This window comes from Saccostrea cucullata, unplaced genomic scaffold (genome assembly GCF_032062105.1).
Source record: "Saccostrea cucullata isolate Sc308-1 unplaced genomic scaffold, CSIRO_AGI_Scuc_v1 ctg658, whole genome shotgun sequence".
Classification (NCBI taxonomy): domain Eukaryota; kingdom Metazoa; phylum Mollusca; class Bivalvia; order Ostreida; family Ostreidae; genus Saccostrea; species Saccostrea cuccullata.
Window position 1 is genome coordinate 343,936 of NW_026933693.1, and position 27,456 is coordinate 371,391.

Sequence of the window (27,456 nt, forward strand, 5' to 3'; positions counted from 1 at the left end):
TTTTTGACAGAGTTATGCCCCTTAGACTTAGAGAAAAATTCCAACTATTTGCAGTTTCAGTTCATTTTCTTCGCAACCGTTGCACATACTGAAATGAAATTTAGTATACAGATTTATCATATGAATGTCTAGTTCAAGTTCTGTTTTGGGTACAATAGTGCCATTTTTGACAGATTCATGCTCTTTTGTACTTGGAAAAATTCCAATATGGGGGGAGGGGGGCATTAGTGTTTTACAAACATCTCTTGTTGTGATTGTTTTGCAACAGGACACATGATGCATATCTCTTGCATACTGTATTTTACTTAGTCCTTCTTTTGTCTAGGAGCAGTTCACTTGTCAATGACTAGCTAATACTTAACATCTTTTTTTCTCCCAGTGTAAATGCTGCAGTTCTGAGTCAGGTTCCATAACTCCGTCCATGCCTGATATCTGTATTGCCTACAAACTTCACCTAGAGTGTGCCCAGCTAATTAACTTATATGACTGGCTACAGGTAATAACCATATGAAAGCGACTTGAAAGGCATCTTAATTTTTTAGTACAATGTACTTAGATATTTCAAGTTTGTTATGTTTATTGCTATCAGAAAAAGGGGAATAACTTTGTACTATAAATGGGTTGATACAGTATAATTGTTTTGTTAGGCTTTCGCTACTGTGGTGATGTCCGATGAAGAATTAAATGAAGAAAAGATCAAGAACCCAGACAAGGAACTACAGTATCCTTCACTCTACAGTTAAATAAACATGGAAAACATTTTTTATATCAACTATAAATTTATACAAAGGAAAAACATTTTCATCATAAATGTCTTGTATAAACATTTCTACTCACGGTGTCTTATAAAATGAGTGAATTAATTATAATATTTCAAAATTATTTGCAAAGCTGCTAAGTATAACACTTTTAACAGTAACATTCCGCTCCTGCTGTTATTGTGCAGATGCCCTATACTGAATTCATCCATGCCTCACATTTTAGTTTTCCTCCTTAACCTGTTCCCAGAGCCCGGTTTATCAGGGCCGTGTCTGAACTTCAGTTTCTAGGATTTGTGAAACCAACCAAGAGGAAAACAGATCATGTGGCTCGCCTCACATGGGGTGGTTGCTGAGTAAATAGAGGGATGGATTCTAGAGTGGTAAATCAAGAAGTGGATCCAAGAGTACATTTACCAAAACAAGGAGTGGATGCATGAATTAGTGCTGAACATTCACTAAAACAAGGAGTGGATCCAAGGAGGATAAATTAGTGCTGAATGTTTACTAAATGAAGGTGGTGGATCCAATAATCAGTGTTGAACATTTACCAACACAATTATCAAAGGATGGATGTAACAACTGATAATTTCATGGTGTTAACCAAATACATGTACAGTGTACTTGTTACCTATTTCTGATTGAATAGATGAATGTACTTAACTCAAAAGAACATTTTTAATAGTTGTTTATCAAATAATAAAAATGTCACAACTTTAATATGAAATGTATTATTTCTTTGTTAATTTCATTTTGCTTGGATTCTAAGTGTCTTATTTTTTGTATCAGTATATACATAGAATTTTACTGAGCGAGTCAAGCCAAAAGTATGGTAAACCAGCTTTTCTTTGTGTGCCAGAAATAGCAACAAGCTTTGAACCTTTTAAGCTCACCAGAGCCGAAGGCTCAAGTGAGCTTTTCTGATCACATTTTGTCCGTCGTCCGTCCGTCTGTCTGTCCGTCTGTAAACTTTTCACATTTTCGACTTCTTCTCAAGAACCACTGGGCCAATTTTGACCAAACTTGGTACAAAGCATCCTTGGGTGAAGGGGAATTTAAGTTGTTAAAATGAAGGGACATATCCCTTCGCAAGGGGAGATATTTCAAGAAAAGACAAAAATAGGGTTGGGTCATTAAAAAATCTTCTTCTCAAGAACCACTGGGCCAGTAAAGCTGAAACTTATGTGGAAGCATCCTGGGGTAGTGTAGATTCTAAATTGTTCAAATCATGACCCCCCGGGGAAGGGCGGGGCCACAATGGGGAATCAAAGTTTTACATAGAAATATATAGGAAAAATCTTTGAAAATCTTCTTCTCAAGAACCACTGGGCCAGAAAAGCTGAAACTTATGTGGAAGCATCCTGGTATAGTGTAGATTCTAAATTGTTCAAATCATGACCCCCGGGGAAAGGGCGGGGCGACAATGGGGTATCAAAGTTTTACATAGAAATATATAGGAAAAATCTTTGAAAATCTTCTTCTCAAGAACCACTTGGTCAGAAAATTAGCTTTTCTGGCCCAGCGGTTCTGAAACCTATGTGGAAGCATCCTGGTATAATGTAGATTCTAAATTGTTCAAATAATGACCCCCGGGGGAAGGGCGGGGCCACAATGGGGAATCAAAGTTTTATATAGAAATATATAGATAATATTTGAAAATTTTCTTCTCAGGAACCACTGGGCCAGGAAAAGTGAAGCTTATGTGGAAGCATTCTGGGGTAGTGTAAATTCTAAATTGTAGGAATCATGACCCCCAGGGAAGGGCGGGGCCATTATAGGGAATCAAAGTTTTACATAGAAATATATAGGAAAAATCTTTGAAAATCTTCTCAGGAACCACTGGGCCAAAAAAGCTGAAACATATGTGCCCATGGAAGGATCATGGGGTAGTGTAGATTTCAAAATGTCTAAATTATGATCAGTGGGATAGGGTCCGGATGCATTATGTATAACAAGGGGGGAAATCTGGTAAAGAACAGAATGGTCAAAGTTTCTCAGGTGAGCGATGTGGCCCATGGGCCTCTTGTTTTGTGAATATTTCTCATTGCAAATTACACATTTTACTTTAATATATGCATGTGTGTTGCAATTTTCTTAGTCACAGAAGTCACAAATGATAGTTGTTTACAGTATTATTCAAATATTTAAAACTTAGAATCCAAGAAAAATGAGTGTCATCCAATGACATGCATGTAGATGCAGTTGAATCAATGCTCAGTAATACATGTAGTCTGAGGAACTTTCAAACAAATGCTGGAGGCATTGATTTTGAAATCAAACTGAAATACACAGGTGTCCATAAATTCACTGAGGGTCCATGAATAAATGTACAAGTTTATAGCACCCATACATGTAATGAAGGAATGCAACAAAGATATAGAAAATCCTTGATCTAAATCTGATGAACAGTTACAACCCAACAACACTCTTTTAAACGAGTTTTATTCTTCATAGTTAATGTTTTAACCTAACATAAAAAGACAGCAAGTTTTATATTTACACATTTTCTTGTCTGTTAACACATTTCATATCATTTTACATAATTCAACATAAAAATGAGATCCATGATTTTTTTTTTTATTGGTCAGAAAAAGTTATGGTGAAAAAAACTTTTAAAAATGTTTTCATATTAAAAAATAAACAACTTTCCAGATGTACTACTTGTACTTCAACTTTGAAATCAGATTTCTTTTTGACATGATGCAAAACATTAGAACTTGTATTAGATAAAATCATAAAAATAAACTTGATTCCTAATTCTTTGAATGCAATGTTTCAAGGTCCTACTAAATTTACTAATTACTTCATCATTGTATAATATTTGTATTCAGATCTCTTTCTCTTCATTTTCAACATGATTATGACATACAGTAGCTTCACTAAATGATAACATTTTAAATGAGTCCTCACTAGGATACTTGTAATTTATAACATTAAGTTGAATGTGAATATTGTTTTCCTGATAATTGATTAGCTCCTTTTTCAGTAAACCTTTCCTAGGTTAAACGCATGTTTGGTTTTTTGTCGACATTTGATTGGCTCCTTTTCAGTAAACCTTCTCCAATGGCCCGCTATCTTTAGCTTCGTTATACCCAGCCTCCTCCTCGTCAGTTGACAGAAGATCTCCTTCATCAGTCTCTAAATCCTGAAACTCTTCCTCAAAATCTCCATACTCAAAATCCTCCTCATTCTTGGACTTGACGGTAGCTCTTAGCTGAACTGTGACCTTTCCACGACCTCTAGGCATGGTCTTAATCATTTTATTGCCCTTTCCCTTGGGTCTCCCCCTTCCTGCCTTTCCTTTCTTCTTCTTTGCCTGCTGCCTCTGTCTGTAACCTTTTGGATCACTGTGAAGTAACATATGCTTTGTAAGATGATCTGGCCTGGTAAAGGCGCTTTCGCACTCCAAACAGGGAAAAGGTTTAGTTGTTAAGTGAACACTTTGATGTCGCTTAACGTGCTCAGCACGTTTGAATGTCTTGTTACACACCTCACAAGTATGGGGTCTTGACCTCTGATGAACTTCTTTGTGTCGACGCCAGTGTTCGCGTCTTTTAAACACGTAACCACAAACTTCACAAATATGTTCCTTGCCCGAACCTCGGGGGGCCCGCTTATTCTTATGTGCCTGTCTTTTATGAAGAGCTAACTTCTTCTTGTCCAGGAAGTGTTTGTCACATAAGTCACATTTAATCATACAAACTTTCAGGAAGTCATTCTCTTCGTCTTCCTCTGCGTCGTCTCCACTCTTGTACACCTCCTCCACCGTCAGTTTCCCGGCCTTAGCGCTCGGCTTACGACCCCGCTTTCCTTTGGCGGGTTTTTTAGCCGGTGCCGTGACTGTCACCGTCTTGGCTTTTTTCTTTACAGGTGCTGGCTCATCTTCCTGAGCTCCGCCGATCTCTTCATAGTCTGTAACAACCTTCCTCTTCGGTGCCCTATAACTCTTTCTTGTTGGAGAAGCTATCTCGTCCACAGTCTTGGGTTCCTCCTTCACTTTTTTCAGTGGTTCTATGGTGGTGTAGCTGCCTACCTCCATGTTTTCCGTACTCTCCTGTTGTTTATCAGACTCCTTCGCTCCCTTGTTAGATTCCCCCTGGAGATGTTCTATCTGAGAACTTGGGATCATCTCGTTTTCTGGAATCAGTGGTACGGTGGTGGGATGTGTCTCTGTCACTGTGAACGTCTGTATTGTGCTCTCTGATATGGTTGGAACGGAATTTGTTTTCTTGGTGACTTTGACCGGCGACACTATCTTAGGAGCTGTAGCTACAGAATCGGCCGGGGGAGAGTCTGGAATGAGGGCCTTTCTCACGAGACCCATGGAGGTCACAACCAGTTGGTGAGTGGGTTTACTTGTTGCTGTTGTTGGTTTGAATGGTTTTGTTGTGTTTACCTTGGAGGAAGTGGTTCTTACGGCAGAAATGGCCTCTGTTACATCACTGGTTGTTATCTTATACGCCACCTGATCATCAAGGTACGTCTGTATCCTTATCCCTGAAGGGATGGTGACGTTTTTCTCAGGTGATGCATGGCTTGGTGACACCTGTGTTGTCTTTAAGATTATCTTCGGTTGAGGATTTGATGGAGTGACTTCAGCATTTGTCACAATGGGTGCGATACTCATTTCATGAATGTCTGTATTTGTTGGGTGCGTTTCTTCTGCTGTGTTAACTACGACCATTTGTGTGGTAGATGGTTCAGCAATGGCTTCAGTCTTAACTACAGTTGTTTGAGTCGTAGACGGATCAGCCATGACTTCTGATAAAGGAATATCTACACTAAGAAGACCATCAGCATGTGTTATACCAATCACACCTTGCGTTACCTCTTCTGTTACCGTGGGCTCGGCTACCTGGGGAGTCTCTTGTGGCAGTTGGTCCACATTAGTCGCAACTGCAACAGGCAGGTCTACTGCACCTAGGTCGCCTCCCGTGAAGAGAGCATTGTTGTTTGTTTCTGTGATTGATAACCCCTGCCCGGGGGCCTGTGTCGTGGATTCCTGGCCATCATTTTGTAAGGGGACTGGACTTTCTTCACCTGTGACATCCCCGGTAATCTGGTCTGTGATGTCCTCAGTTTCTGGAGACACGGTTCCAATAGGTATAGCAATGTTCCCAATATTTGATGAAGACATAACCACATTGTTGATGTCTTGAGGAAATGATTCTCCTGGGCTGGAGAGCTGTATATAGATTATTTCACTCGCCCCTGGATTCTCTGCCATTTTTTCGCTCAAATAATCCTACAAAATAGAATAGACATGACTTATTTACTTTAAAAAAAATCTGGATGACTTACCAAATGATTATTATTAAATAGTAACAAAAGGTCTTGACAGCCAGTGAGTATCACAGGTTTCTGAATTAATGTTAAATTTTTGCCCACAGAACCTCAACTGCACTTGTTTCGGAAATAAATTTTAACCCATTTAGTATGATATAATAACACAAGGTATCTAATCTGATTTACAGGGAGTCCCCCCCCCCCTTTAGAATTGTGCTCATTCGATCATTTACATTTTCAGAGGAAAGGCAGTGGTAAACATATTCTTTATTGAGCTTTGGTAAGCTCTTTTTATAAACAAAGTGGGAGAAGGGGTCTCTACTTTTTTTTCCAGAGAATAATTTTTGTTAAGAATATATTTCATTGAAAAGCTATATCCCCCCCCCCCCCTATTTTATAGTAGAGTCAAATTTTCTCTTGATTTATCAAAGATTTTTTAAAACTTACAAGAATCAAACCCCCATGACCCTTCCCTCCTCATCAACAAAAAGATAGTTTTCTCCCTTCTATGTGTTTTTGTGTTTATTCCCCTGTCATTTTTTTCAGGAATTTATTAATTTGTCTCATAACATGACTTCTTCTCTGGTTTGTTTTATTTTTGTAAAAAAAAAAGAATACTCCCTTAGAAAAATGTTGCAGATTTAAAATAATCGCTATAAATTCACAGAAATTCTTTATTTACTAACAACATTCCTGGGTTCACCGACACTGGCAAGATGAGTTCAGCCAATATTAAAATGGGGGGGGGGGGGTTACCATCGAGAAGGGGGGTGAGCAAAATACACACCACTTTTTACATCTTTAATGTAATTTTAGTAAGTTTTAACCAACTTTCTACCTAAAAAATATTTTAATGCGTAGATTGTGGTAGCAATGGCGGCTTTAAACAATTTAAACCGCGTTTTCCACGCTTTCGAATCAAGGTGGGGGGATGCTCGAAATGTGCAAATACTGTCATCTTACATCAAATCACGAAAGAATTACAATACATACAAGTATATACTTACACAACTTTTACGTTGAAGCTCAAATTAAATGTCAATCATAGCTAAAAAGCATTCATTTAATGAAAAGTTCTCCTTTGTCCGAAAAACCGGAAGTAAGGTGTTCAGGAGTAAATAGTTTTAAACAACTCATACGTTGATTTTGGTTAGGCGGGGGGTCTTTTATCAAGATTTCCAATACATTTTGGTTATTTTACACAAATTATATTATCATTAAAATCTACTGGTTTTATGTCTCTGCTAAAATGTACAATTTAGTTTTTAACACTTTTCGGGCAAGTATGGAACCCTAGTAGTTTTAAATTCGAACGAGTCTAAAGGCAGCTCCCTGCACACCATGTGACAGTAATTATGACGTCACGTCATACTCAAAGTGAAAGTACGAATAACCGCTCGTACGCATATAAGTCGTACGCATATATATAAGTATTGCAATCGCTAATTACGTGAATGTTTAAAGATATTATATTTTTTATGCATTATTCAATGAAGAAAGGTAAAATAACAAAGATGTAAACGTGCTTGAAATACAAGCCTTTTTGTTTAATTGGTTAAAATACCTAGTCTGATTAAAAGGGGGGGGGGGGGTATATTGTTTGTGCATATCTGACAAAGTACAGCAACAACCCCTCATCCCCCACTCCCATCCCAACCCCACCCTTTTTGCTTGATATCGCAGAGTAAACAGGTAAAAAAATCTTCAGAACCCTATCTACACGGTGCATGTCAAGGTTCTGTGATGCTTCTGCGTGTAGAGATATGATACCGGTATCACAAAACCTTGACATTGTGAAGTTTTCACACTTTAAAATAATAATTAAAGAACTTCAATGCCAAAACAGATTGTAAACTTGTAGTCTATTGTATTGCAATATAGACCCCCCCCCCATTGTTAAGCTGGTGAAAATCCAAACTGGGTGATTTTGGGTGGTATACGACATGGATTTTTAATTACTTATGTCCAAACTGAATCTTATTGTCTTTTCCATTGATTTCTTAATCATTCTTTATCATACATAATACATATTCTTCGTTTGAACATTTTTTCTTCTAATTTAAGTCAAAGCATTCTACCACGTCTAACGCGCAACTTAATAAATAGGTCAAACAAATGTATACTTTCTTCAATTTAATAAAAAAAATAAATAAATAAAAAGACAGTAGCATACTGTACATGAAAACAAAACGGCATTGTTGCATTGTTTAAATTTATAAAGCTACAGTACTTTGATTATGTACGTATCACTATTGAAATTCAAGCAAACAACATGTTATAAAACTGAAAGAACATCATCACAAATTGATAGGTGACATATATAATACATGAACCAGAGGCGAATCCAGTAATTTTTGAAAGGGTCTTCCAAGTTTGTGCCCTCCGTACCCCCCTCCCCTGCTTTATAGAATCACACCACATGCGCTTTAGCACCATAGCAACTACTTTAAAGGCCCTGAATAAAGCTGACAAATAAGCAAAATTAAAGTGAGCACCCTTAATATCCAATTTTGTTGTAAAGGGGGTGGGTGAAATTTTCAGTACACTTTTTATTGCTGGAATTTGCAAATTTTGACCCTCCAGCAACAAAAAGCTGGGGTAGGGGTGCCGCGTCCTATTAACAAAATTTGCATATTAAAAGTACACTCAGCAAAAGATTGCTCTCAGAAATAGTGACCCCCCCCCCCCGTCCACGTATTATGGGGGTGTTTTACACCTTTGAATTCATTGACTAAATTCTTCTCATACTACACAGAGAAACTTTTTAGCATACTCCTTATCATAACCTTTTTTTTGCATATTCCTGTACGTAAGTTACTTGAGAAGATTGTCCAAAAATATTATGGCCACAGTTTTCTTCCAGAATCTTCCATGTTAAAAGTTTGCATTTTACTAGTCTGGTAATTAAGTAAATCATTTTTCTTTCAATATCTTATAAATAAAAATCCTTCGTGACATCCTTATAAGTTTCAAGCGACCTTGTGTTGGTGGTGGGGCCCGGTATCAAGGTAGTGAAGGTATAACTGGTATCTATAAACAAAGCAATACACAATACTCTTTCTAGTGAGCAGAAAAGGCAGAGATTGAGATACTTTATTTATTTTAACATATTAAACGTAACAAAAAAACATCCTCTCCCTCTCTCTGGAAAAATAAGGAGGGTCCAGTCCCTCCTCTCTAGATCTGCCAATGTGTACCATTAAAATTCAGTTAAGAATATGCAAAACAGAGGACATATAATTGCAGTCAACAGTCAAGTCACAAACAGTCAAAGTTATATGATGGTTTAACAAGAGTAGGGCACTGATTGTTTTATTGTCCAAATTAGCAGGGGTCTCTATCTGCATTTTCTTCACCATAGAGAAGACTCATTCACATCCAGCATTGGAATTTGGCACAACATTAAAGCATGGCTTTGACTATTTTACCATCACTGGAAACTGCTCTACAGTCACAAAGTACAAAGTTGATCCTTGTATGGCATGCCAAATTCACAAAAATGGGCTAAACATTGTTTCACAATTGATAAACTAGGTTTATGAACTGTAAACTATAGTTTACAAACCATGAACTATAGTTTACAATTCGTTAACTATAGTTTACATCTGTAAAACTATATTTAATGGTTGTTAACTATAGTTTAGGAATGCTAATCTAAGTTTATTTGTCTGTAATAAAACTTTAACAATATATTTTGTTGTTAAACATAGATTCACGTCTGTAAACTATAATTTATGATCGTTAACTATAGTTAAGAGTTGTAAACCATAGTTTACAATCATGAAACTGTATTTATCAGATAATCTATGTTTTGCGATCGCAAATGATTGTTTTCGGTGATAAGTTTACAGTCGTGAAACATATATTATCGTGTTAACTATGGTTTACAGATGTAAAATATAGATTAAGGTTATTAACTATAGTTTACAGTCCGTAAACTATAGTTTACAAGCGATAAACCTAGTTTATCAACTGTGAAACTATGTTTTGCTCATTTTTGTGAATTTGGCGTGCCATACTTATGTCACAGGTTCAAATCCCCCTGTGGGATGTCAAGACCGTTCCCCCAATGGCCCTGAATGTCGAGTATAGGACAAAATTAGCAGCTTGCTGCCGGCAAGTGGTGGCATCTGTTGTATGAGTGAAACATTCTTGAAAGGGATGTTAAACAATATACAATCAATCATCACTAGGGCTGGGATGATACAACTTTTTCTATATCCATACATATCACGATATTTGAGCCACAATACAATATGTATCATGATATGTTTAATTGCTTATAAAAAATCTTTTTTTTGCACTGAAATTATCAAATTATTTCACAAAACTATTTTACTCAATTGTAAGTGATTTAATTATTATTTATTTCAAATCTATATTTATATTTAGCTTAATTATTTTATACATTAAACCCCAAATGTTAAATAAACATTTAAAAATGGAAGTCAGATTTTTTGGGACAATATTTCGATATTTCTTCACATGTATCGATATGCCTATCGTCCTCACAGATATCTCGATATATATAGTCCCAGCCCTAATAATCACTGGAAATTTTATTTCTTTTGTCCAGAATTCTATCCCATGCAGTAGACATCTGTTTTTGTGTTTTCCACAAAACTTGGGAGGTCCACAGCAGGAGTTGTTTGGTAGTCCATGAATTCCTCTTTCATTTATTCCCATTGATCCTGGGGCACTAGGGAAGTGAATCTCTGTGCTAGCACAGTTAGGGCAGTTGGTGGTACATGTAGATCTCCTCCATTTGCTGGATTTGGGAAGCCAAGGTTGAATACCACCATATCCTTGAAAAGAAATTTGGCCAGCACCTTTGATGTCCTGCATAGTAGATTTTTCTTAATGCCCTAAAAATATTTTTAGAAGTCATTTATCAACATAAAAGAAATGAAAATGTCAAATAAATAATAAATAGGCCTAAAATGATTTTTTCATTTATGGAAATCTCAAGTTAGCATGGGAGTGCAATACATGTACAAACCTCTGTAGTGATGATGGTTGAATTTCATCCTCATGGTCCACGGTGACAACCTACATGGCTCTTGTCATTACATCATGACAATGATGTTGTCATTCAGCTGGGAGTTGCTGTCTTTGAATGGCACAGCTGTGAGATCCTTGGTAGACTATATGATCATTGCTTTAACAAACTTCTCATGGAAATTCCTCAACAAAGTCAACATCTCCCTCAAGTACCCAATATTATCTTCATCACCCTGATAAAAGACAAAAATGTTTAAATATCAATTTCTCCAATAGGCATTTTTTTTAAATTTAATTTAAATGTACATTTGTATGTACAATAATCATATAAAACATTCAGACGTTCAAAATTTTACGTAGAAAATAGTGTTAAACTGGTTAAGTGGATGAAGAATGAAACTTGGGAAGCTGATGTACATATACATGTACATGGTTGTTGTCATTAATATAGTATGTACATCACTTCACCTGTCCTGGTTTCTCAACAAATCATGGGAACTGAAGTCACTCTGCAAGACAGGTCAATGGTGAAGAAGACAACACACTTTTCTAAGCTTAATCATCTTGTACTTGAAAGCTTCAGGATCTTCAATGGCTCGATGTCGCTGAATTCCATGAAGTCCTTAAATATCTCTTTTCAGTTCAAGCTAAATAAAAAGGGATATTGTTATTAGTACCATATACAATTTAAAAAAAAAACAAATATTAAAACAAAAATATAAGTATGATAGCCCTTAATTAGTAGAGCATTATCATTATTATACCCCCCACTTGAAAATTGGGAAGGTATATAGTAATGATTAGTATGTCCGTCCGTCTGTCTGTACATTCGCCCGTCTGTCTGTTATGCTTTGGGGTACCCATCTCTTATCCGCAACTCCTCTCATACCAATGATTGAAATTTTACGAGACTTGCACAGAATCTTATTACATATTGCCATTGTGCACCTTCTATTTTCTAATATTAAAATAAAATTCCTAATTATGATAAAAGTGAAAATAAACCTCAACTGGCAGGGCAATTACCTTGACTCCAGCTCAATAGATATATTACAGGGAGACAACTTGTTACACATTGATCGCTTGATGACACACAGGAGAACTTGAAGGATATTTTACTGTCTGGAAACATCCCTTATGAAGCAATCTGCCACAAGGAAAGGGAACAAAACTTCAGCCCTCAACACATCTGCAACAAAGAAATTTATTTTTAAAATACAGGCGGGGATTTTTTCCCAGGGGGTGTCCACCCAAGTCAAAAACAAAAAAATAAATCTTTTTTCCAGATGTGAATAAAGTGCTGCGCCACAGCATGATACGCCCATCAAAAAATTACAATTTTCTTGAACAGTTTAGGTGCAAGAAAATCACATCAACCTTGATTCTAAGATTTCTATGATTTTTCCATTCCTTAAAATATTTATCCATCCCCTGTGATGTAGGCATCAAGTATAATAAATATTAAATCACTGATAGATTTCTGTGCTGGTTGTGTTAGACCGTGTCAAATGCCCATCATCAAATTAGTCTTAACAACTAAATCTATACCAAATTAATTTTGAAAAGAAAAGGCTGGCCATCAAATGACACATGTTATAAACTGACCAGCAGTTCTTCTGTCTAATCCCCAAAGGGCTGCTTAATCAGAGCGACTGAGACAGCTAGCCTTCCTACATTGAACTCATTAATTAATCTTTAACTGGATGCTTGTCTACTCATTACTACCAAGAGATGAATGGGTCTGCACTATCTACTATAATTTTTTTTTAAAAACATATAAAATACTCAGATTTTTTTTTTGGTTGAGATTCTATGTCCGACAGGTTTTAATATGTAATTCATATGGACATGCTGATTCAACCCCACCCCATAAAATTAGTTTTTAAATTAATAATATTACATAATATCAGATTAGTCTATTATGCAATATCAAATTACATTTAATTGCTTTTCATCAAATTCATTTCAAAACTTAAGCTAGTCAACAAGAGCTATTTTTTAATCTTTTTATTTTTCTGTTACATACCACCTGATGGCAGTGTTTTTTATCAAAAAGAAGATGTCGATTTATTTCAGTGTTTATATGATCTAATTAGCAAATATACATCTCTTGGATGCATCTTTTTATCAGGTGATTTAAATGCTAGGTGTGGTTTAAATGAAGACTATATTGTAAATGATAATCTCTCTGAGAATGTGTCTGATGCAATACAACATTTGATATCTTATACTTCTGATACATGTAATATTAACAGGAAAAGTCAGGATAGTTATGTAAACCAGCACGGTAGAAAGTTTTTGAATCTATGTAAATCCACAGGTTTTCGAATTGTAAATGGTAGACATTCTGGAGATGCTAAGGGTAATATAACTTTTTATGGTGCAAATGGAGTCAGTTTAATTGATTACCTTATTTGTCGACAGGAAAATATACAGTATATCTTAGAATTTTCTTCTGGAACATTTAATACTTTATCTGACCATTCCCCTCTATTTTTTAAAATCAATTGCGATAATGAAATTACATATCCGTATGATAACAAATCAACAGAACACTATAGAGTAGAGTGGAAAAATATAAGATGGAACGAGGATGAAAAATATAATATAAATGTTGATCTAGTTAATAATGCAGACACATTAATTGAATTAGTAAGCTGTCATTTAAAAGACCAGCAAGATGTAGACAATTGTGTTGTTAATCTATGTAATATCATAAATGACATTGTATTACCAAAATGTGAAACAAAACGGGGGCAATTTACAAGTGAAAGTTCACAATATAATCACAAATCTAGAGGAGATGATAAACCTTGGTTTAATGACGAGTGTAAAGAAAAATATAAGGACTATAAAAACGCTTTGCATATTTTTAACTTAAATAGATCAACGGACAATAGAAAGAAATTATTGCAGGCAAAATCAATTTATAAAACACTTGAAAGAAAACTTAAAGTAGCTTATAAACGTCAAGAAGGAGACATGATACAGTCACTTAGAAAAACCAATCCAAGAAAATTTTACAAATATTTTTCTAAAAGGAAAAGAAAATGTCCGGCAACCGAAATAGGATAAGAAAACTTTTATAACCATTTTAAGAATCTAACCCAAGACACAAAGGCAGAGGAAGGTCAATATAACACAGATAGTGATGATAGTGAACCTATATTTGATGAATTAGACCAAGAAATATCAGTCGAGGAAATTAGACATAGTATACAAAATTTAAAAAAAAGTAAGAGCTGCAGTGAAGATTTCATACTAAATGAACTATTTATAGATTGTATTGAGACTTTAATACCGGTTTTGCATAAAATGTTCAATGCTATTTTTAGTTCTGGTTTTTTCCCACAATCATGGTCTAGGGCTATAATTGTACCTGTATATAAAAAAGGCGGAGTTAATGATGCAAACAATTATAGGGGTATTTCATTAGTTAGTTGTATGGGTAAGCTATTCACTTCTATTCTTAATCAAAGACTACTGAAATGGGATGAAGAAATATCTATTATATCAGACGCCCAGTTTGGCTTTAGACATGGCTATGGTACTGTTGATGCAATTTTTGTATTACAGTCATTAATAAATAAATTTCTCCGCAAAAAGGGTAGGAGATTATACTGCTGTTTCATAGATTATAAAAAAGCGTTCGATTTTGTTAATAGGGGCAAATTATGGATTAAGTTATGTAAGCTTGGAATACGGGGTAAATTGTTAAAGATAATTAAATCACTCTATGAAAATATCAAATGTTGTGTAAAGTATGGTGGTGTCCTTTCCGAATATTTTGGAAGCCAAGTTGGACTATTTCAGGGTGAAATTTTATCCCCAATTTTGTACTCTTTTTATGTAAACGATTTTGAAATGCATTTGTTAAACGAGAATTGCCCATCAATTGAAATTAATTTAATTAACATGTTCCTTATTATGTATGCTGATGATACTGTTATATTAGCAGAAACACCCGAAGCGTTACAACAAATACTTGACTCTTTGCATAACTATTGCAAGAAATGGAATCTAACTGTAAATGCAGATAAAACTAAAATAATGGTTTTTAGAAATGGAGGAAAAATAAAAGAAAATGAAAAGTGGTTTTACGACAAAAAAGAATTAGAAATAGTAAATGAGTTTAATTATCTCGGGTTATTATTAAATTACAATGGTAAATTTACTAAAGCACAACAGAAGCTTGCAGAGCAAGGAAGAAAAGCTCTTTTTAGTATTCAAAGTAAACTAAATGACTACTACTTTAATGTCCAAACAAAATGCTCTGTTTTTGACACCTATGTCAATAGTATACTTTTGTATGCGTCGGAAGTATGGGGTTTCAACAAAGGAATTGATATCGAAAAAGTCGATCCATATCATGTTCTGTAAAAAAATCTTAGGGTTAAAAAAGAATGCTAGTAACAAGCTTGTTTATCATGAACTTGGTAGATTTCCATGTCACATTTTAAGGACAATAAAAATTATGAAATATTGGTTAAAGTTAAGAAAAACAGAAAATTGTATCCTTAAGACATGTTATGAAGAAATGGTACAGGAAAATGATGAATGGATTGTAAATATTAAAACAGAACTGGATAGATTAGGACTAAATTCCTTGATGAATACAAATTATGATGATAAATATGTTATTAAACTTATTGAACAGAGAATGAAAGATATTTACATCCAAGAATTAAGATCAGAAATCGACAATATGCCAAAAGCTAATTTGTACAAATATCTTACAGATACACATTGCCTTCAATATTACCTCAATAAACCTTTAAGTGCTAAAAATCGAGAAATAATTTCAAAGTTTAGGATGTCTGATCACAACTTATATATTGAAAGGGGTAGATACACAAATACCAATAGAAATGACAGAAAATGCATATTGTGTACTCTAAATGAAATAGAGGATGAATTTCATCTAATTTTACAATGTCCAACATATGAAAATTTAAGAAAGAAATATATTAAAAAATATTATTATCAAAATAGTAGTGTATATAAATTAATACAGTTACTAAGTGTTCAAAATGTAAGGGAATTAAGAGGTCTGGGGAATTTTTTAAGAGAAGCTTGTAATTTACGAGAAAGTAAAATAAATTTATTATAATAATGAGTAATATTGATTCACTATTATGATACATGTAGTACATAAATATGTATGTATAGATATGTACATTTATTAATGCTTGTGTAAATACATTGTAATATATGTTTACATGGCAATTAAGTATATTGTATGTAACTACTATGTTAATCTGATGTATCTGCTGATACAAGGAATAAAAGAATTGAATTTAATCAAACAGGCTTACCCATTTGCCCAATTCTCAAGGGATATAGATAACACCAATGCTCTGTCAGTTAGCTCCTCGCACTCAAAACCCAATATTTACATTTGCTAATGTCTTTCCTTATATGACAATATAAATTAAATTGATGTTCAATTTTCAATGACATGCAGTTGGGCAAACCGCACGAGACTATTGGAAAGTCTTGACTGTGACGTCATATGACGCCGTAGTTATGTTATATGTTGCATTTCTATAACAATATCCAAATAACGCCTATTTTTCCTTGTTATACAAATAAAAATAAAATATAAATATAAGAAATAAAATATCATTATTTAGAGTTTCATTGGGATGTGACATGAAGTCGGTACGTGATCAAATTTACTATAATGCCCTTCGGGCGTTATAGAATTTGATCACAAGACCGACTTCATGTCACATCCCAATGAAACTCTAAAAATGACATCTTATTTCTTAATTAATTTCTCTCTAATTTGACATGCAATTTTCTGTTATCAAAATTCTTCTTGACCAGTGCTTGATAATTACACTCATGGGAGACATGGGATTCTCTAACATACATTATATTTGTTTTAGATTGCTGTCAAGTATATGCTTAAAAAAATAAGTATTTTCTTGATTTAACACTTTGTTAATAAGAACAGTGCAATACTCTTACATTATTTGGGATGTGTAAATGAATAGTAAAAAAGACACATTTTAAAAAAAAAAATTCACTTAAATTAAAGGTCACAGTGACCTTGAAATAGGTCGCGACACACCTTTTACCTAAGATGCATAAACTGGCCAAGTTTGATGATTGTAGGTCTTATGGTTTTCTAGTTATGGGCCGGAAAGGATTTTTCCATATTTGGCTGTAACTTCTTCAGAGCGACCTACTTTTTGTGCGCGACACACCTTCTACCCAAGATGCATCAGATGACAAAGTTTGATAATCCTAGGCCTAGTAGTATTAAAGTTATGAGCTGGAAACGAAAAAGCTAACAGACAGACGGGCAGACGGACAGACGGATGGACATGAAGCCTATAACATAATATGGCCCGTCTTAAGACGGGCGTATAAAAACCTATTTTATGGGTGGGGTGGGTAGTTGTTGACTTTAAAAGCTTCATGCCTATATGACTTTTCATACCAATTTCATGCCTATGACTTTTCATACCAATTTCACATAAATCCCAGTTTTCCAAGAGGGGTCCCGGTGATGTATCAATATGAGTGAAAATTTTTTGAAGTGTCTTTAACCAGATTATTTCAATATCAATATGACTATTAGTGTGGGGTTGTCACACCTCTCAAAAGGTCTAGCACATGTACATGTGACTTATCCCGTGTGATAGTGATGATTATGTGCAGATACCTGATGGCATTGGTCATATTAAACATGTTTTAATGACAATTTAGGAGGAACTATCAGTTACAAAGTCTTTTAGTGACAGGGTACAGGATGATACCTGGTTAGTAAACTTCATACCTGGTGAGGTATCATCCCGTACCCTGTCACTAAAGAACTATTTACCCAGGTAACTAATTTACCCCCACCAATGAAACATTTAAACACATTATCTGTAGTTTATAAATTATGTTTTTCTCTGCTACATGCTTCATCATGTTCATACTGTGCCTATAATGATGTGTTTCACGTTGTGTTTATCTATCACGTTGTGTTTCTTACATAACACATTGAACATGTATTGATTTACAATTGACTGAGTATAAGTAATCCACCCCCTTCACATGACAGCTAGACTTCAACCAATCGAAAGATAGAATTTTTTTGATAAATCTACAGAGATAGGGTTAAAGTATTACCGTATATGGGGTAACTACATGTATTACATACAAAAAAATTTCTTGGAGAAAACTAATTAAGTAACATTTTAACACCTTCAGGTTGCAGTCATGATGATAAAATAGCTGCAGAACTGTAGCTCTCTGAAACAAATATACTGACAGACCTGAGAGCTACAGTGCTACCAGTTGAAAAAAAATTATATTTATTTTGCAAAAAAATTGATTTATTTCTCTGTGTTTTTCAACTGCCATCTCAAAATGTTACTAATCATGTGTTCCTGAACTTATTCTTTTAATATATTTCCACAACAAAAATTGCCTTATAACCATTGTATACAAATCTTCATGGGCCTGATATAGAGATCATCGAAAATTCTGCCTATATTTACACTGCCATTTTGAGAGGCAAATTATTTGGTCCAACAGACCAACACGCTGCAGCTTTGTGCATATATTACATATGTGAGAAGTTGACAGAAAGTAAATCAAGATTTTGTACAACTGAGAAAAGAATTCAGAGAATTTCCAAAAGCAAGCATTTAAGCTTTTGTGCTCTAGCTCTGTCACCCATACCAACTTTTTAAGACCAGTGTGCTACAGATGAGATTTGCATTTAAGTAAAAGTTTAATTGAGAGATTTTCTCCCCCTTATCAGCATGACTTCTGTGGTGCACCAATAGAATTATTGCACATAGTACGTACAAACCCAAAAATACATGTGTAAAATATGGGGTAACGTTACACAAACATTTCCGGATAAGTAACATTGTGTTTCTTTTTATTTTTTATGGTTATTTAAAAAGTATTATTGAATACTTGCAATTAATTAGCCTATATGTAAAAAAAAAAAAAACAGCTAATGTCAGCTTTGTACTGTTGTAAGTACAGTGAGCTAAATGTATTGATTGTACTGATCCTGATAAGTTTCATAAAATAGCATAATACAGATATGAATGATGTGTATTCATCACTGTTTCGATAGCTAATAGCTATTAAACTATTTTTTTCCTTCAAATTACTAACTAACAGTGTCTAACAATAACATCTTAAAATAACTGTATAACATCCATTGTCATAAGCATTTTGCGCAAGGAAAACAAAAAAGGCTAACCCATTATGTTTATGACCTACTTAAGACATAAAATTAAAATTCGATTAAAAAGTAACTTACCACAAAGAAAATATCCAACACAATTCTGCGTGCGAAATGTTTTCTTTTTCACAATCCAAGGTGAAAGCGAAAGTCTCAATGCGCATGCGCGAATGTGTAGCAGGGAGCTGCCGAAAATTGAATCTGTTTTAAAATTTACATAATCTTTGTATGGAAGATCAAAGGGAAAACAATTTATTTTTTTTTTGTTCTTGCTTTCACAAAGTGGCTGACTCCGCTACGCTCCATTCAAACTTGCGGGGTACGAACCATCCGAGAAGTGTGACTTTGGTCTGTCTGTCCGTTCGTCTGTCTGTCTGGTAACGCTTTCCTTTCCGCGCGATATGTACATGTACTTTTGCTATGAAAAGAACTACGAACTCTTAACTCTTGATTCCAACCTACATTTAATTTTGCAACTATTTAATTCAATATTGATGCCAATTGGCCATAAAATCTTTGATTAATACAAAGAACAGTTCAGTGGTAATTGATTAATCATTTTAATTCCAGCGCTAGATAGTAAATTAAATTTAAATTAATTTCGAATTCAGCTCTTGAAATAAAGGGGAGGGTAGACGATATTTTCTATTAAAATCGAACTTTCAAGCATCACCATACTTTGAAATAGTCTAAGATATGAAAAAACGTATCCTTGAGCTTTTGTGGTGAAATTTACAACAAAAACCATATTAGCTGCAGATCTGTAGCTCTCCGAAAAAATATATATTAATAGACCGGAAATGGTCTAAAAATCATACCTGCAGCTAAAACCATATGGACTATAAGATTTTTGGTATAAAATTTCACTGGCCTAAACATGCTAAGGAAGACTCCCAATAATTTTGAGATCAATGGTCCAAAGGTCAAGTTCGTAAATTCATAAATTCTTTGTACCAAATTTGTTAATTTCCGCGAAACGTTTTTTTTTTATTTATTAAACAGTTCTCAGAACTAATGAAATGGCCCTCGTACATGTATTTCTAGCTCACCTGTGCCGAAGGCTCAAGTGAGCTTTTCTGATCACATTTTGTCTGTCGCTGTTGTCGTCGTAAACTTTTCACATTTTCATCTTCTCTTCAAGAATCACTGGGCCAATTTCAACCAAACATGCCACAAAGTATGCTTGGGTGAGGGGATTCACGTTTGTTTAAGTGAACGATCAAGCCCTCTTTCAAGGGGAGATAATTATGAATTAATGAAAAATTAATGGCATTAAAAAAAAAAAAATCTTCTCAAGAACCACTGGGCCAGGAAAGATGAAACTCATGTGAAAGCATCCTCAGGTAGTGTAGATTCAAGTTTGTTCAAATCATGACGCCGAGGGAAGGGCGCGGCCACAATGGCTGATCAAAGTTTTTCATAGGGAATAGGAAAAAATCTTTAAAAATCTTCTACTCCAGAATGGGCCAGGAAAGATTCATGTGAAAGCATCCTCAGGTAGTGTAGATTCAAGTTTGTTCAAATCATGACCCCGTGGGTAGGGCAGTGCCACTATGGCTGATCAAAGAAAAGTCTTTAAAAATCTTTTTCTCCAAAACCTTTGGACCAGCAAAGATGAAACTCACCTGGAAGCATCTTCAGGTAGTGTAGATTCAAGTTTGTTCAAATCATGAACCCCGGGGGTAGTGTTGGGCCACAATGGCTGATCAAAAGTTTTACATAGGAATATATAGGAATTTTTAATTTAAAATTTTCTCCAGAATAATTGGACCAGGAAAGATGAAACCCAAGTGGAAACAACCTCAGGTAGTGTAGATTCAAGTTTGTTCAATTCATGACCCCGGGGCCGGGTAGGGTGGGGCCACAATGGCTGACCAAAGTTGTGCATAGGAAAAATCTTCCAAAAAAAATTTTTCTCCAAAACTATTGGGCCAGAAAAAATGACACTAATGTTGAAGCATCCGCAGGTAGTGTAAATTCAAGTTTGTTTAAATCATGACCCCCGAGGATAGGATCGAGCCACAATGGCTGATCAAAGTTTTACATAGGAATACATAGGAAAAATCTTTTTTAAAATCTTCTTCTCAAGATCAGCAAATCTATGATTAGTGATATTAATATGGAAACATCCTCAGTTAGAGTTAATTCAAGTTTGCTCATATCATGTCCCCTGGGGGTAAGGTGGGGCCATAATGGGCAATCAAATCTTTGCATAGAAATATATAGGATTTTTTTTTTAACTCAAGGGTGTGTTCTGACCCAAGGTCTCAAGGTCACTGGAAGAAAAATTTCATAATTCATGTTTGATTCATATCTTTATTATGGAAAAACTTACTTCTGAAAAAACCAGCGGGGGTATTTTGTCCCGTTTGGACAGTTCTAGTTCAAGTTTGCTCATATACCCTTGGGGATAAGGTGGGGCCATAATGGGCAATCAAACAAATTGTATGTTTTATTGATATAGTGACATTCTAAGTAATAAAAAATTCAAGCCCCCTCCCCCAACTAGTAAACTTTTCAATACTGAGCTGATTTGTGTTTTTTAACTAGCCCATGTGCCTATGGGCCTCTTGTTTTTTATTCGGTAGGGGATGCTCACTCCTACATGACACCTGGTCCCACCTTTGATGTTTGGGGGTCAGTGTTTGCTCTGCGCCTATTTTGTATTGTTTTATGGATTTTGTCTATCTTGAATACTGTTCGATCCTTATCTCCATATTTTCATAAATAATTTTCTGATATTAAGAATGCTATTTCTTGAACATTTTCATGTTTTTTAAAATTAACTTATGTAAGAAATATTAAAAACTCTAAATCTTTCAAAATTTCTAGAGTAAAGTTTCATATTAGATCAAAGTATCAAAGTACTAAAAGTAGTTAGTTTAGCAAGTTTTTGATAGTGTGACCAAGAACTTTAACTCGCAAATTTTTAAAATTTTGGCGCTAACGTTTGTTTCGGAAAAGACAGGGTTTTTCACAAGTCACAAATGCATGAAATGCGACGAGACCTTTCGGATTCGACCTCATGTCCTTGAACCGAGGGTTGCTTCTACCTTGTTATTCATGTGTTTAATATTTTTAAGAATTAGTATCTTTGGCTTCTTTCTGAAATTTCATTATCTCAAAAAATCTTGATCACTATTTGTTTTTAGGAACTATCGCTATAACCTTGGCCTAAACTTTGGAATAGTTGGCACTAGGGTTTTTATTTTTCGCATATGAATTCCTTGTGATAAGACCTTTCTTTGGATACCAATAATTTTGGCATTTTGACCCTGGCTTTAAGAGTTAAACTTGGCATTTGAGAAACGCTCGCAACAGCGTTATGGTTTCATGTAAATTAGACATTGACCAGTATCTACATGTAACAGTTCTGCAGCTAGCAAACTAAATGCGCCTTACTTGTAATCATTTTTTCGAACATTTTTCTATTTAAAAAAATGTTCCATTTACTAGTAAGTTCACATTGCACTTTAATCTCCATAATTTAATTCTTTTGTATAAAGTTGAATTCTAATAAAAACTTTGTATGTAATTCAATATTTTGTGGAATGGCAATATAACGCAATGAATTTGAAACCAAAATTAAATACGAATGCATTGATAATTCTTAATCAAAATCAATATAATATTATTTTAAAGACATTTTTCTAACAGATTAATAACAATTCAATATTTGTCCCATTAGATGGATATTCTGTTTGTAATGTAGGATTACGTGTTGATCGGGAGGGGATACCCCGCCGATGTACTACCCTCCACCACTTCAACTTGTCGAAATAACATTGCTCAGTTTTAATAAATATTTAGGAATCTATCATCAGTCATGCACATAAACGAATTAACGTGTTTAAACGCAGGAGAAGACGTTGTAGAAATATTTGATAGCCATTATGTTTCCATCAGCGCGTGCCGTTAGCACGACTAGGACACGCACAAGCACGCGACAAATGGCACGCCGAGGTTCCACCGGGATTCGTTCCTAGGGCGAGGGAATGCGCCCCAGGCACCTGTAAGATAACGCGTCCGTGAATCTAATGGACTACGATTCTTTTCTAACAGACAGTACTTGAGTATTAATGACAGTAAATATTGAAAGTGTAGATTTATATTTCCTTATCTGTGGTCAAAGTACTTGCTTGTTCGTTTTTTCCCTTTACAAGTTGTTTATCACTTTATCAGTTTACATTTCTTTTAAAGATTTCCAGAAGATATTGACCCGAAAATGAGAGTTGGAAATTGCATTATATTAAACAAATAAAAGAAAAATATGAAAATAAGCACCCGTGTTTAGCTTCTATAAACAAACTCCTTTATTTGATTTTATAAAAGACACACTCTATTCGCCCGTTCGCGCGCCACCGAATTGGACCGAACAAACAGAACGTTATTTGTCTTTCTGAATTTACAATTTTTAAAATCCTCTCCTTCTGATTTTTCCAAACCTCTTTTTAATATTTTAGACATTGTCCACCAATCTGATCTTTTCACAAGATTGATGAATGTCATATCAAATGAAAAAAGTTTATCTAAAATATTAGTGTCACGAATTATATGTTTATTTTAGAAAAATGGCACTTTTCAAAAATACACTTTCTCTTGATGCTTCATCTTACCGAAAACGTATTTTAAAGAACTAATATTCAATAAAGCTAAAAAATTTTAAATAAAGTTCAATAAAGTTCAAAGATTTGAGAGTGATTTACATAAAGATAACATAGATCATCAGCAGGTGCACGATAGTCTTTTGCTAAACAGAATCTTCAGTATCGCCGACGTCATTAAATATTGATAGAATAATTTCCGGGGCACTGCTGATCTCCAGGAATGCTCTGTCTTTACAATGTTAACAAGATCTCTCGGTCACTAATGACTTCTTGTCGAGTTTATTAATTACAGATAATTGGGGGTCGCATCTTCAGCTGATCTTTATCATAAAGTATAACGTTTCTTCTCTGCATCCAGATTTTACTGTGTAATTGAAGGGTACACTTCAAAGGATTGATATCCATATTTAGATTTATTTTCACTGAAATATTTCAGAATGGTCCAAGCACAGAATACATGATTTCGGAGGGGGTGGGTGGGTGGGGGGGGGGGGGCATTCCTTCAGTTTTCAGTAACTTTGAGGGTGTCCATAAGGGAGATGAAAATAAACAAATCATTTTTCAGATTTTTTTTTTCATACACTTTACATAAACATGTCATATTTGTGTTATGGCAACCAACTTTTAAAAAAAAAAAGTTTTAGGGAGTAGATCCAATAGGATACAATGAGATGTCACATATTGATGTTACTTCTCTCAAAACAATATAAATGGTAAAAGTATAAGATAGAATAATATTACGGTTTTGTTGTTGTTGTAATTTTCAAGGCAGAATGTTATTTTTAGGGGTTTATCTTTTTAATTATTAAACAATTAGAGTCGATTTAAGGGTCTTTCACTATTTCTAAAGCTTCCGTGAAGCACCTACAATTATCCCTGTGACGTTATCAGGGGGATGCTGGGATAGCTAGGAGGATGACAGATCGAGGCTCGGCCACTGATCACAGCCTTTAAGGACAATCTCATCAATTATTAACATATACAGATCGAGAAGAAACTGTTGAAGAGAAAATTATATCATTACAATTCCCGTACTAATTTCCGGAAAGTCCGCCTCGCAGCTACCTTGGTTTCTTTTAGACATGCAAAGACAGACCAAGCAACCATGGACGTGTTTTCTGAGAGAAAAGTTTCGTCCTGTCTGTTTTCACCTGCTTCAGAAGTGGTACAAGCAGGTGGTCACAACCATGCTGCTCTCCACAGCATCCCAAACTCAGTGTGCAAAGGGATGACTGTGAAGTACAGAAACCGCGGGAAAAAATCTGGCGGGAAAACGACGTATCGGCACGTGCCGCATAGAGAGAAGCCGCCACATCTTGTGGCGCGACGTAATGCCAGAGAACGCAGACGTGTGGAAGCCGTCAATGAGGCTTTTCAGAGATTACGGAAAAGGGTGACAGGAGAAGTCAAACAAAAACGCTTGTCCAAAGTCCGGACCCTTCGAGTAGCCATTGATTATATCAACAAATTACAGAGGATGATAATGGAACATGACCAAAAAGTAAGTGACAGACAGTGTCGAGGTACTCTTCGACGAGAAAGAAGAAGACAAAGTGAAGAAGGTGATTCTGTGTCTAATAATTTGCCTGAGTCTGGAGCAGTCTTGTTTGACATCTGTAATGAGGAGCATAACAACACAGGATATCAGGTATACTTCAGCCCTGCCACTACTCCCACTAGCCCGAAAAAGAAATATTTGACGTTAACAGCATGGTAAACGTCAGGTATTTCGGACTACACTGTCATTGATTACTGGGTTTTTATTCTTGTACATGTGCATTTATTTTATTTTTGAATGAAAATATCCGATAGATCCATTTAAAAATACAAAAATCTATATTTTTCTTGCCATCAAGAATTGTTTAGAAAGGAATAATTATAACACATATGTTAAAGCTACACTTTTTGTACATTCTTATGCATTCAACAAACCTCGGACGAACAAAAAGAAATTAATTGCAGTGTGTTTTTTCTATACGGTTTAAATACTGTAGATCAGGGTAATCTTTAGATAATCTTAATTTATATATGCATATTACCATTATTTTAAAATTAGCAGTGAGTTGCAATAATTTTTTTTTACCTAATCAGCTCTGGAAATACTAACATACAACATGTAAAAACTGCAAACAGAAAATAGCAAATTTTGTCCAATGATGATTTCTTTTTTACATTTTGCAGCATGTGCCGTATTCGCTTTGGTTGGAGATTTAAGAAAAATTGTAATGTCATTTTATTAATATTTTTTTATTCTATAGAAGATTAGAAGAGAAAATAAGTTTTTAAAAGTATCTGAAATTGGTACTGCACAAATGAATTGAATGGAAGTTAAGATGAAGTTATCCTTGTAATTAAATATTACATTATATTGAATTTGCCTAATGCCCGCGATCCACAATTATATTTTCAAGAACATTTTCAGAAAAGTGTGCTTTTTATAATTACTAATTTAAAAACGAGCTTTACCAGTTTACTAAAAGAGATAACAAACAGTATTTGAGCTCAACTTTTTGCCTCCAACAGAAATTTGCTGACGTAAGAATCCCTTACGTTGTTTTGTGCTTTTGACATAAGAATCTCTTACGTTGTTTTGTACTGTTGACCTAAGAATCCCTTACGTTGTTTTATACTGTTGACCTAAGAATCCCTTACGTTATTTTATACTGTTGACCTAAGAATCCCTTACGTTGATTTGTATTGTTGACCTAAGAATCATTTGCATTGTTTTGTACTGTTGACCTAAGAATCCATTGCGTTGTATTCTACTATTGACTTGAGGATCCCTTACGTTGTTTTGTACTGTTGACACAAGAATATCTTACGTTGTTGTACTGTTGACCTAAGAATCTCTTACGCTGCTATGTACTATTAACTTAAGGATCCCTTACGTTGTACCAAACAACATAAGGGATACTTATGTCAACACATTTCTGTTGGAGGCAAAAAGTTGACTCAGGAACCCTGACGTGCTGAGAAAAATTACTGAGCTGCATGTTGAAAAAAATATGGGGAATAAATATCACAGTATCATATTTTTTTTTTCACACAAAGAAAAGGTTCAATATTCAATGTTTATAAAATTCGAACCCATGTGCCAATTTTAGCTCGTGTCAAACAATTTCGCTTCAAGTGTATTAATCAGAATGTGCATATATTTTTATTTCCAGTTTTTTAAAACAAGTTTGCCATTACACTCAAGATTGTTTTCTCTTTGTCCTTCTGATTTCATTGTTTATGGAAATTCTTAATGGCTTGCCTTCTTTTTTTTTAATTTTTAGACCACTAATACACGTGAAGATGATCCCTATTTTCCAGAGTATGGATCTCTGGGAATGAAAGAAATCAGCGTTCTACCAGATTTATAAATCAACAATGGCACGTCAGCGAGTTATCTCCCGCTCCCTACAATTGATTCGCCAAGTTCGTCCACAGAGGCAACAGTTCATTACATCATGTGTTCATAATGGCCAACTGCAAAGAGAAGTGTTTTTGAGGATTTCATTTTTTTTTCCATTATGTGATTTAAATTCAAAGATTGTGGGAAGTATACGGTCGATATGATGGAACCTCTGAGTGATGACCAAAATCTTCTGCACAAACATTG

The 27,456-nt window shown here is 34.8% G+C and overlaps 3 protein-coding genes and 1 long non-coding RNA gene across 4 annotated transcripts in view; 2 read left to right on the plus strand and 2 right to left on the minus strand.

Annotated features, from left to right (window-relative positions):
• LOC134238980 (uncharacterized) overlaps nt 1-1,150 on the plus strand; it is a 61,403-nt gene extending 60,253 nt beyond the window's left edge. Inside the window, 3 exon segments of the mRNA XM_062721128.1 lie at nt 380-496; nt 648-721; nt 1,009-1,150. Coding sequence (XP_062577112.1) covers nt 380-496; nt 648-721; nt 1,009-1,114 — 297 coding nt within the window. The 3' untranslated portion in view covers nt 1,115-1,150.
• Nucleotides 1,151-3,553: 2,403 nt separating this feature from the next.
• Nucleotides 3,554-7,165, minus strand: LOC134238957 (transcription factor Sp4-like). The gene is made up of 2 exons (XM_062721079.1): nt 7,052-7,165; nt 3,554-6,003 (listed from the first exon to the last, which is right to left on the minus strand). Exon 2 carries the CDS (start codon nt 5,983-5,985, stop codon nt 3,805-3,807), a length of 2,181 nt encoding a protein of 726 aa, XP_062577063.1. The 5' UTR covers nt 5,986-6,003; nt 7,052-7,165; the 3' UTR covers nt 3,554-3,804.
• A 3,242-nt stretch (nt 7,166-10,407) lies between these two features.
• Nucleotides 10,408-19,407, minus strand: LOC134238989 (uncharacterized). The gene is made up of 5 exons (XR_009986130.1): nt 19,324-19,407; nt 12,072-12,234; nt 11,514-11,692; nt 11,044-11,278; nt 10,408-10,909 (listed from the first exon to the last, which is right to left on the minus strand). It is a non-coding gene; the product is annotated as an uncharacterized LOC134238989 (long non-coding RNA).
• Nucleotides 19,408-24,910: 5,503 nt separating this feature from the next.
• On the plus strand, nt 24,911-27,291 carry LOC134238990 (achaete-scute complex protein T8-like). Its single transcript, XM_062721137.1, has 2 exons — nt 24,911-25,500; nt 27,131-27,291. Exons 1-2 carry the CDS (start codon nt 24,958-24,960, stop codon nt 27,215-27,217), a joined length of 630 nt encoding a protein of 209 aa, XP_062577121.1. The 5' UTR covers nt 24,911-24,957; the 3' UTR covers nt 27,218-27,291.
• The last annotated feature ends 165 nt before the right edge of the window (nt 27,292-27,456 follow it).

Bases quoted from the DNA above. Each gene is read 5' to 3' on its own strand.
- LOC134238957 (XM_062721079.1), bottom strand. From the start codon at position 5,985: ATGGCAGAGAATCCAGGGGCGAGTGAAATAATCTATATACAGCTCTCC.
- LOC134238990 (XM_062721137.1), top strand. From the start codon at position 24,958: ATGGACGTGTTTTCTGAGAGAAAAGTTTCGTCCTGTCTGTTTTCACCT. The intron at 25,501-27,130 runs GTATACTTCAGC...TTTAATTTTTAG, and splicing joins ATAACAACACAGGATATCAG to ACCACTAATACACGTGAAGA.